Source organism: Camellia sinensis, chromosome 11, assembly GCF_055761805.1.
Source record: "Camellia sinensis isolate YWXY chromosome 11, ASM5576180v1, whole genome shotgun sequence".
NCBI classification, from domain to species: Eukaryota; Viridiplantae; Streptophyta; class Magnoliopsida; order Ericales; family Theaceae; genus Camellia; species Camellia sinensis.
In genome coordinates this window covers 111,253,705-111,266,102 of record NC_138971.1, presented here as the reverse complement: position 1 = coordinate 111,266,102, position 12,398 = coordinate 111,253,705, and the positions used below count along the sequence as shown (strand labels likewise).

At 42.5% G+C, this 12,398-nt stretch overlaps 1 protein-coding gene across 1 annotated transcript in view; it reads right to left on the bottom strand.

Moving 5' to 3' along the window:
• Positions 1-4,459, bottom strand: part of LOC145802555 (uncharacterized) — a 47,444-nt gene extending 42,985 nt beyond the window's left edge. The window contains exon 1 of the mRNA XM_082895282.1: positions 3,568-4,459. Coding sequence (XP_082751408.1) covers positions 3,568-4,459 — 892 coding nt within the window. The remainder of the gene's footprint in view (positions 1-3,567) is intronic.
• Positions 4,460-12,398: the final 7,939 nt, after the last annotated feature.

Genomic DNA, 12,398 nt, shown 5'->3' with positions numbered 1-12,398 from the left:
GTGAGCCACAGCCCAGTAGAAATACACTAAACCAACCATGGACAATGACTAAAACATTAGCAATTGATAGTTGGTCAACACTGATTCAATCACATAAATTACATATTTATGTCAACGACTTACAAGTCCCAATTACTTTTCATTTTCCCTTTTTTAACAGATAAGCATGCTAGCTCTATCATCATTTCCACAGATATGTATAAAAACTATATCTCACATTCAGATAAGCATAGAAGCTATATCCACATTCTCAACAGATATGTATATCAACAATATCCACAGATAAGCATACAAGCTGTACCCACACTCTACAACAGATATGTATATCAACAATATCCACAGATAAGCATACAAGCTGTATCCACACTTCACTTCACAAAGATAAGCATATGAGCTCTATCTTCACTTCTCTAGACAAGCATATGAGCTCTGTCTACGGAGTACATCCCCTATCTCCTCCAAATACCTATCCGGTTTAGAGGTCCATCCCCTATCTTCCCCTAAACCGCGGAGTACATCCCCTATCTCCTCCTCTACACAAACGTATATAAACACATTGGTTCTATATACAATCACACAGTACAAACAATTAATGTATTCTAGCAACTGTCAAGTTCCATAACACATTCCATTGATTAGTTTCAGTTTGCCTAATCAACATACATTGTCTACAACAATCACGACTATCCTCCACCGATAGCCCAAAGCAGTTATTTCTAAAACAGAAAATAAATGCACGGATGGATATTCAATCAACATTTCATTTCCTCATTTCTCACTAATTAATTATCCCAATTAATTAAACAATGTAATTAGGCCATTTTCCATAATTACTATTTCAACCCTTAGGTTCCATTTTCATCAATGATTCAACAATCATTCCATTTTTCTATGTCAAACATGCATCTAGGTTTATTATGAATAAAACCCCAACTTTTGTAAAATTACACAAAAGCCCCAAACTTTCACAAAATTACCAAACCAAGCCCAACATTTCAAAATACCAAAATTTAAAGACAAAACCCATAGAGAGGAGTAGGTTATCCCTACCTTGAAGTTTAAGCCAAAAAGGAGATGAAGACTCCAAGATCAACTTGCTCCAAATCCAAACTTTTTCAGATTAAATCGAAGCTCTCAACGCCCTCTATCTTTTTAACAAAGGCCCTAGGCTAGATTTACACCTTAGGGAGATCAAATCTTAGAGAGAGTGCAAGTTTAGAGAGAGAGGGTGTCGGATTTAGGGTTTAATCAAAGAAAGGGACTGAAAAAGTGATGTTTTAGACGCTGCTGTCCGCTGATATAAAACACGCTCGCTCGAGCGAAGGATTGGTCGCTCGAGCTACCAGACACAGAAAACTCTCGCTCGAGCCAAGAAGTTCTCGATCGAGCGAAGAAAAACCCAGACCGCTCGAGCCACGAAAAGCTCGCTCGAGCCAGAAACTACAACTCTCAGGTCCAGAACCGGGTGCAACACAACGCTCGCTCGAGCGACCACTCCTCGCTCGAGCGAAGGCCCAAAATTTTGGGCAGCAACACTTGGTTTCCAAACACAACCAACCTGAAACAAACCTGCCCAACACATCCTATAACTCAAATACAAAGTACAAAGGATGCAAACTAGAAAATAAACAACTACCAACATCCACGGACACATGTCCGGATCACTGTACAACAAGGGAAAACCCGGGATCGCTATAACCTCCCCCCCTTACAGAATTTCGTCCTCGAAATTAAGCACAAGTTTTCAAAAACAAGTTTTCCTCCATTTTAAACAATGTTACATTTTAACATTCAACAATTCGACCCATTACCGGTCATCCCATCCCTTTAACAAGAGACATATCACAATATGTAAACAACATATGTATTTTCAACATGCATTAACATTATGCACTATCCTTCCAATTTCAACAATATATTTAACACATATAATGTCACTTTCAACTTCCATATTAGGCAAGTTCCAAAACATACTTCCAATAACCAAAACATTTTCAATGTTTCACAACTTAAGACATATATCAAAGCTCTTAAGTTCAACAAGATGTAAAATTTAAATACAAGATTACATATCAACAAACAAGTCCGGATATTTCTCTCGGACTTCCAACTCACGTTCCCAAGTGGCTTCCTCCACTCCGTGATGTTTCCACAAGACTTTCACCAAAGGAATGGTCTTGCCACGCAGGACCTGATCCCGCCTATCCAAGACCCGAACCGGTCTCTCCTCATACGAGGCATCCTCATCTACCTCTAAATCGCTCCAATCCAGCACATGTGATGGATCTGGCTTATACTTCCGAAGCATACTCACATGAAACACGTCATGCACTCCGGACAACTGCGGCGGTAAGGCTAACCGATAAGCAACCTCACCTATCCTCTCAAGGATCTCAAAAGGACCAATAAACCGAGGGGATAACTTCCCACTCTTCCCAAATCTCATCAAGCCTCGCCTAGGTGATATCTTCAGAAAGACATGGTCACCCACCTCAAACGCCAAAGGTCTCCTCCTACGGTCGGCATAACTCTTTTGTCGACTCTGGGCTGTAACAAGCCTCCTACGGACAAGTTCAACTTTCTCCGTCGTCTCCCTAACCAACTCCGGACCCAACAAAGGTGCATCACCCACCTCGGCCCAACAAACTGGAGACCTACACGGTCGGCCATACAAGGCCTCAAACGGTGCCATACCGATGCTAGACTGAAAACTGTTGTTGTAGGCAAACTCTACCAATGGCAAGTGCCTCTCCCACGTCCCACTGAAGTCAAGGACACAACCCCGAAGCATATCCTCAAGGATCTGAATAGTACGCTCGGACTGTCCGTCAGTCTGAGGATGATAAGCCGTACTAAAGGTCAACTTAGTGCCCAAGGCACTCTGCAAACTCTGCCACAACCTAGCAGTAAAACAAGGATCTCTATCTGAGACGATCGTCACTGGGACCCCGTGCAATCTCACTACGTCCCGAATATACAAGTCGGCAAGATGATCTACCGAATCTCTCACGCGCATAGGAATAAAGTGCGCCGACTTAGTCAACCGGTCTACAACCACCCAAATAGCATCACTACCCCGTTGAGTCCTCGGAAGACCTACAACGAAGTCCATAGTGACATGCTCCCACTTCCACTCGGCAATAGGCAAGGGTTGCAACAAACCCGCTGGCCTCTGATGCTCGGCCTTCACTTGCTGGCAAGTAAGGCATTTCGATACGAAGACAGCCACATCTTTCTTCATACCCCGCCACCAAAACTGGCGACCCAAATCCTGATACATCTTAGTACCTCCCGGATGCACCGCAAGGCGCGAATGGTGAAACTCTCGGAGTACTTCCTCTCGGCAAGACTCCGGTACAAACAAACGGTCTCGGTATCTCACACTCAGGTCGGGATACACCGCCAAACCCTTCTCAACTTTCCCACTAGAGATCTTCTCTCGGAGGGATTCTACCTCAAGGTCACCTCTCTGTGCCTCTAACACTCTAATCATAAGTGTAGGCTGCGCAACAACAGAAAACAAGGCCGCAGTCTCAACAGATTCGCCCAGTAGCAAATCAAACTCGCCAAGTGTTCCCAACATCTCCCATTCCCGGATGGCTATACTAGCAACATCACTAATGGTCTTTCTACTAAGGGCATCGGCCACAACATTGGCCTTTCCCGGATGATAATGCAACTCAAAATCATAATCCTCGATGAACTCCATCCATCTCCTCTGCCTCAGATTCAAGTCTCTCTGTGTAAACAGATACTTCAAACTCTTGTGATCCGAGAATACCTCGAACCTCTCACCATAAAGGTAGTGCCTCCAGATTTTCAAGGCAAAGATCACAGCTGCTAACTCTAGGTCGTGTGTAGGGTAATTTTTCTCGTGTATTTTCAACTGACGTGAGCCATAAGCTACCACTTTCCCCTCTTGCATCAACACACAACCCAAACCCTCTCGTGAGGCATCACAATAAACCGCATAACCCAACCCTCTCTCCGGAATAATCAACACCGGAGCGGTGGTCAATCTAACTTTCAACTCTTGGAACGACTTTTCACAAGTCTCACTCCACACAAACTTGACTCCCTTCCGAGTCAGTCTAGTCAACGGTGACGCTAACCTGGAGAAATCTTTCACAAACCGACGGTAATACCCAGCCAATCCCAGAAAACTGCGGATCTCAAACACACTCTTAGGCTGTGCCCAATCTTGCACTGCCTCAACCTTGGATGTATCAACAGACACCCCTTCCCCGGATACCACATGGCCTAAGAACTTGACTTCCCTCAGCCAGAACTCACACTTCCCAAACTTGGCATACAGCCTATGGGCTCTAAGTAACTCAAGCACCACTCTCAAGTGTTCCTCGTGCTCCTCCTCAGAAGACGAATAGATAAGGATATCGTCCACGAAAACAACCACAAAGCGGTCTAAGAACTCCCGGAAAATCCGGTTCATCAAGTCCATAAAGACTGCCGGTGCATTGGTAAGCCCAAATGGCATCACCAGAAACTCATAATGGCCATACCGCGTACGGAATGCCGTCTTCGGAATATCTTCCTCCCTGACCCTCAACTGATGGTAACCCGATCTCAAGTCTATCTTAGAGAAACAACGGGAACCCTTCAACTGGTCAAATAAATCATCTATACGGGGCATAGGGTACTTATTCTTAACCGTAGCCCGATTCAACTTCCGGTAGTCTATACACAATCTCAAGGCACCATCTTTCTTTTTAACAAAGAGTGCCGGTGCTCCCCACGGTGAAACACTAGGGCGAACAAAGCCCTTATCGAGCAATTCCTGGAGCTGAACTTTCAACTCAACCAACTCTGCTGGAGCAAACGGTAAGGTGCCATAGAAATCGGCGCCGTACCAGGCACTAAATCAATAGAGAACTCTATCTCTCGGTGAGGTGGCAAACTAACAAGATCTTCGGGAAAGACATCCGAATACTCACAAACCACCCTCGGCAATACCTGCTGGGTCTCACCACTCTCACCACTCTCAAAGCTAGCAAGTAGACTACTAAGCTCACTTCGCCCTCGCGAATCATACCCCGGTGGCAAAACACTACCAACCCGGTCTCCCAAGAAATGGAACCACTCCCCGCTCAAGGTACACAATGTAACCCTCTGGCGGTAGCAATCAATAACAGCCCGGTATGACGATAACCAGTCCATACCCAAAATAACATCAAAACCCTTCATGGGCATGATAACAAATGGAAAAGGAAGCCTATAATCGGCGACCTCAATATCACATCCTCTAACACCCTGTTTCAGAATCAACTCACCGCCCAAAGGCGATACCACACAAATAGGAGATGCTAACTGTGCTAACTCCAATTCCAAAACAGATGCAAATGCAGCAGATACAAAAGAATGAGATGCACCCGTGTCTATCAACACATTAGCAACCGAGTTGCAAAACAAAAAAGTACCTCTCACTACTGATGGAGCTGGTACTAAATCCTGCGCGGTAACAGCATACACACGCCCCGTAGGCCCCTGGTCTACCTGCTCACCTCTCGGAGCAAAAGACTGCTGCACAGACTGGGATGACGAAACTCCCGGATTGGCCCTCGAGGCCTGCACAGACTGAGCTGGCTGAAAACCCTGCGTCTGCCTAGAACCAGACGCTCCCGAAGTGGCACTCAACTGTGGGCAAAACCTCTTCATGTGCCCAGGTTGTCCACACTGATAACAAATCAAGAGCTGCCCCCTGCCCAAACTCTGACTCGGCGGTCTAGCTGAAGAAGAAGCAGCTTTCTGATCCCCACCCTTCTGCGGGCAAACAGATACCTTGTGACCCAGCTGGCCACACTTGTAACAAGTGAATTCTCCCTGACTGCCTCTCCCCGAGCCTCCACTCGGCACTGGAAAGGTCGATCTAGAAACTGCACCCTGAGACTGCTGAGGGTTATAACCCTTCTGTCTCCTGCCATCACTCTGACTATCCTGGCTCCTCTTGGAGCCTCTCTGACCCTCATCCTCCTCCTGCATCATAAGCTCCATATGAGCTGCAGCGTCCACTAGGTGTCTATACTCTCAAATATAAGACCCACCAACTCTCAACTTAAGGCCCCGCCTCAACTTCCGCTCAAACTCATAGCAACGGCGTTCCTCAGACGCCACCAGTTCAGGTGCAAACCTAGACAGACTGGTAAAAGTAGCCTCAAACTCGGCCACTGACAAGCCCTGCTGATTAAGCCGGCTAAACTGATCCCTCAGCTTCTCCCTTGCTACTGCAGACAAAAACCTCTCCTGAAAAGCATTTATAAACGCCTCCCAAGTACCACCAACACGAGCTTTCTCGTACTTCCACCATTGACCCGCATCTCCCTTCAATTGGAAGGATGCCAAGGTCACTTTCAGTGCTCCGTCCTCGATGCCAAGCATCTCAAACGTCTTCGTTGTTTGTTCGAGCCATTCATCTGCCTTAAGCGGTTCTTTAGGATCCCCAATAAACTCGTCCGGATTACACCGAAAGAACTCCCTTTTCAAGAAGGAAGGCCCTGTCTCAGCTGCCTGATTCCCAGCTCTAAGAATACCCAAAGCTCCTGCTATCTCTCTGGCCAAGGCACCCATAGCCTGCTGACCCACTGGCTCGGCCACATTGGCCTGCCCAACTCCCTCCTGCACTGCCGGAATCTCACCCTGTGACGGTGCTTCCTGCCTCGCAGGTCTACCACGCCTAGCTCCTCTTCCTCGTCCTGACATCCTAATAAAGGCAACACAGAACATTAGCACATTCACGAATGTGCCGAAACTAAACACTAACGTCCTAATGCATGGACAACTGTAATTCACTCCACATAAGCACATAAACACATAAGCACTTACGAATTTCATTTCCGGATAATGATAGTCCCAAGGCGTTACTAGAGTTCCGGTTAGAAACAGCATTGATCAAGTGCTTTTCCAACAAGACTCCCAGAAACTCAAGGATCCAATCAACATCCTAGAAATTAAATCCCATACCCACATAGTCACATAAGCATGTTATCAAATAAACACATAGCATATGGTACTACATCTACGTCTCTATCAAGCGAGACAAACCCATTGTGATCCTAATCACTTCCCACGTACCCAAAGTATTCGAACCCGGTACGCTCTGATACCAAGTTGTAACGCCCTCAAAATAATAACAATAAACCCACCAGATAAGACTTGCATTTACATTTAAACTAACCACATTCCTTTCATTCATTAGAATTCCGTTACATAAGTATTACATGTTAACCTCATAACAAAATGCCCTACGGGCTTACAGCTTTCCAAGTTAACACTTGGTTACAACAAAGAGTTCTAACTCGTTTACACATTAAGCCCTTGGCTTGAAATTACATGTAATACATCAACAGTAAAACGACATAACTATGTCCGCCACTAGCCTCCCAGCTATGTCCTTGGAGGTGGCATGCTTCCTGCACCTGAAAATGATATTCCCATATAGGGTGAGCCACAGCCCAGTAGAAATACACTAAACCAACCATGGACAATGACTAAAACATTAGCAATTGATAGTTGGTCAACACTGATTCAATCACATAAATTACATATTTATGTCAACGACTTACAAGTCCCAATTACTTTTCATTTTCCCTTTTTTAACAGATAAGCATGCTAGCTCTATCATCATTTCCACAGATATGTATAAAAACTATATCTCACATTCAGATAAGCATAGAAGCTATATCCACATTCTCAACAGATATGTATATCAACAATATCCACAGATAAGCATACAAGCTGTACCCACACTCTACAACAGATATGTATATCAACAATATCCACAGATAAGCATACAAGCTGTATCCACACTTCACTTCACAAAGATAAGCATATGAGCTCTATCTTCACTTCTCTAGACAAGCATATGAGCTCTGTCTACGGAGTACATCCCCTATCTCCTCCAAATACCTATCCGGTTTAGAGGTCCATCCCCTATCTTCCCCTAAACCGCGGAGTACATCCCCTATCTCCTCCTCTACACAAACGTATATAAACACATTGGTTCTATATACAATCACACAGTACAAACAATTAATGTATTCTAGCAACTGTCAAGTTCCATAACACATTCCATTGATTAGTTTCAGTTTGCCTAATCAACATACATTGTCTACAACAATCACGACTATCCTCCACCGATAGCCCAAAGCAGTTATTTCTAAAACAGAAAATAAATGCACGGATGGATATTCAATCAACATTTCATTTCCTCATTTCTCACTAATTAATTATCCCAATTAATTAAACAATGTAATTAGGCCATTTTCCATAATTACTATTTCAACCCTTAGGTTCCATTTTCATCAATGATTCAACAATCATTCCATTTTTCTATGTCAAACATGCATCTAGGTTTATTATGAATAAAACCCCAACTTTTGTAAAATTACACAAAAGCCCCAAACTTTCACAAAATTACCAAACCAAGCCCAACATTTCAAAATACCAAAATTTAAAGACAAAACCCATAGAGAGGAGTAGGTTATCCCTACCTTGAAGTTTAAGCCAAAAAGGAGATGAAGACTCCAAGATCAACTTGCTCCAAATCCAAACTTTTTCAGATTAAATCGAAGCTCTCAACGCCCTCTATCTTTTTAACAAAGGCCCTAGGCTAGATTTACACCTTAGGGAGATCAAATCTTAGAGAGAGTGCAAGTTTAGAGAGAGAGGGTGTCGGATTTAGGGTTTAATCAAAGAAAGGGACTGAAAAAGTGATGTTTTAGACGCTGCTGTCCGCTGATATAAAACACGCTCGCTCGAGCGAAGGATTGGTCGCTCGAGCTACCAGACACAGAAAACTCTCGCTCGAGCCAAGAAGTTCTCGATCGAGCGAAGAAAAACCCAGACCGCTCGAGCCACGAAAAGCTCGCTCGAGCCAGAAACTACAACTCTCAGGTCCAGAACCGGGTGCAACACAACGCTCGCTCGAGCGACCACTCCTCGCTCGAGCGAAGGCCCAAAATTTTGGGCAGCAACACTTGGTTTCCAAACACAACCAACCTGAAACAAACCTGCCCAACACATCCTATAACTCAAATACAAAGTACAAAGGATGCAAACTAGAAAATAAACAACTACCAACATCCACGGACACATGTCCGGATCACTGTACAACAAGGGAAAACCCGGGATCGCTATACAGACAGACTGCTTTTGTTGTTTGCTTTCTTTTGATGTATTACATGTAAATTCAAGCCAAGGGCTTAATATGTATTGAGTTAGCGCTCTTCTTTTTGTAACCAAGTGTTAACTTGGAAAGCTGTAAGCCCGTAGGGCATTCGCTTTTGTTGTTTACATGTAATACTTTTGTAAGAACTACTTTGATTAATGGAAAGATGGTTGGGTTCTTCTATGTCAATGCATGTCTAAAGTGATGGGTTTTATGTATTATTTTGAGGGCGTTACACATTACATGTGTTTAGATCGAACGTTAATCCAAACACGAGGAATGTGGCACGTTTCATACTCAAAGTGATGAAACGTGTAGCATTTCTTGGTCGCCAACCCTCTTGATTATGCATGATAGAGTTGGAGGCTCTTATGTGTTATTTGTGCATTCATTGACTCGTGCAATATTGGCTTCTCGGCCATCGTGCACTGCGATGCTTGGTTGGCGACCCGAGAGTCAAGAACCACACTCCCTTGAGCCTAAGAAATGATATGGAGGGTGGTTGTGCACACATATCTTGCAAATACACTGCTATGCCCCTTGTTGTTCTCTGTTGCAGCAAAACTGGAGTTTGGAGAATCAACTGGCCGACCGACCATAAGAAGTAATCGACCGACCAGTAAGGGTGGTCGGCCGACCAGTTTTTCTGGTCTACAGCCCTTTTTTTCTGGTCGGTAGCCCACTAGAGGGTCCCTGTGTTGGAGCAAAAGCAATCTGGAAGTTTGTGCAATTTTCAAAGATCAAATCAACTGCAAACAGAGGCAATTGGTGGCATAGCAATGGATTTCCGAGCGAGGCGATCGAGCATGCATGCATCCCTCGTCCCGAGGCCTTCTAACTGTTTTGCTTAGCTAAGTTAGCTTAGTCGTTGTTGTAATTGATTAGTTAATATGCTTAATTAATCGATTTGTTTTGTAATAATTAGTTAACTAGGAATAGTTAATTAGTTTTGATTTGTAATAATTAGTTTAATTAGCGTAGCTAGTTAGCTTATTATTCGGACCCTTCGTCGAGAGGGCATATGTTGTAATAAGTGTGCTTGTGTGTGTGAATGTCTTCCAACCCCACGTCTTTCTCCCTTTTATTTACCCGCTTTCAGTGGTTAGATTAGGGCATATTTCGATTAGCATACCTTATGCTTGCATGTTTGCATCATTCATTCGTCTTGCATGCACCGGGCTCGGCGCATCATTCAAACTGCATCGTATTTCAATACCTATTTGAATACATGTATCAAATTGTTGATTCATATGTCATGATTAGATAGCCGAGCCTACTTTAGTTGTATTATTGCATGTATTGCATTAAGCATCTTAACATAGCTAGGATCATACATGATTTCTATCTAGTTTTCTGTTTTGGCTCGAAGTACATTATAAGTGTTTACACTTTAGCATACTACATGTGTGTAAGTGACTGCCATGATAGCATGTTTGCCATAAGCCTATTTGCTTAAGTGCTTAACTGCATGAATGCCTGTGGATGAAGGCTTCATTGCTTGAAATGAAACAATTCATCAAAATGTGCGTTTTAAGCCCACTTGTTTGTGGCAAATCATGTTTTAAGCCCACTTGAGGGTGGCAAATCGGCATTTTAGCCTACTTGAGGGTAGCAACTTCAAACCATTTTCGACAAACAAACATGAGATGTTTTGTTCCAAATTGAGTGATTGAGTCTATACTTGTGTGCTGTGCGGATCACATAGTAAACTAGCTAATAACCGGAAAAAGAACACATGTGTTTATAAAAACAACATATCATGTTAGTAGAGGTCAATCCTTTGATCGGGCAAGCGGGGGTGCTCATTTCAGGACCTTCTCCTCTCGTACCCAAGTTCCCGAGCCGAGGCAACTTTGGTGATGACGGACACGTGGCCTTAAACACGAGTCAGGGTTTCCTAAATTTTCCAAAATAAAATATTTAGGTGGTGACTCTGAAATCTGGCAAAGCAGTCCATGTTTGGTGCTTTTTTGATTAAAATCGATTTTCCAAAACGATTTGCCGGATTTGGACTATTTGGTGATTTATCAGTCTTACATTGTTCTTTGTGAGATTAGATTCAGAACTGTGACAGGAGTTCGAACTGTAGTAGCTATGAAACCAAATCCGCGCCCTCTCCGAAAAGGGGGCGCGCGAAGGGAGTTCAGTCGAGCTACAGTAGGTTATTAGTTTGGCATCTGCAATTCAGTAAAGCTTAATCCATCGATATGTTTGATTCCTAACAATAATGTAGGAGCCATCGATATGTTAAGTATCTATTGATTGCTTCGTTCGGTTTGACTTGGTGAATTAAAATATGCTATGTATTTAATATTTATTTAGTTAAGTTCACTTTTGTATTATAGGTTTTGGCAATACTAAGCTGCATCAACCTCTTAAATTTCCTGCCATTTGTTATATTTATATAGATTTACAATCTAAATGTGATAAGATATAGTGGGATTTAATTTTATGATAATGTGTTTCAAATATAATGTGTTCAATATGTTCCGGATAATGGGTCTCAAATATAATGATAATGGGTTTCAAATATAATTTTAAGTTCAAGTTATCCTCTTCCATCTATAACTTGTTGTTCAGTGGATGGAGCTCTCAACTTTGCTAAATAAACTTTCAATAGGCTTTGATAGTCAAATATGCCGATTTTTTGACTTTTTTTGGTCCTTACTTTGCTGGTTATTGAAAAAAATAGAGGATAATTTCATAGCTTCTGAAATTGTGAGATTGGGGTGGCTGAGTTTGACTTTATTAAATTACAGAGGATAATTTCATAGCTTCTGAAATTGTGAGATTGAGTTTGTCTACTTCAGGTGCAACAATATATATTTGTTGACTTTACTACTACACATGTTTCTACTCATTTGCACCCTTTGCCAAATTGGGATGATGTGGCATATCAGACAATTTTAATATTTATTAATTTGTAAGAAAAATAGTAAGATTCATTACTACTTTCTTTGATGTTGTTTGGATTCAGATTGTGTTACCAATACCTGAAAATGTTTGAAGTCAAATTATTATCTTCAAACTGTGGATTTATTGCAAATCTTTTGTTATTTGTTAATTTTAATAAATACATTCTTGGAAACACAACTCATTTTGGTGGCGGAAAATGATTATTGGGTTATTAGTTTGTCATATATGTGATTTTTTTATTAATTCCTTGAATGAGATATTTTATCATATGAATTAACTGTGGATTTCAAAATGATTGATG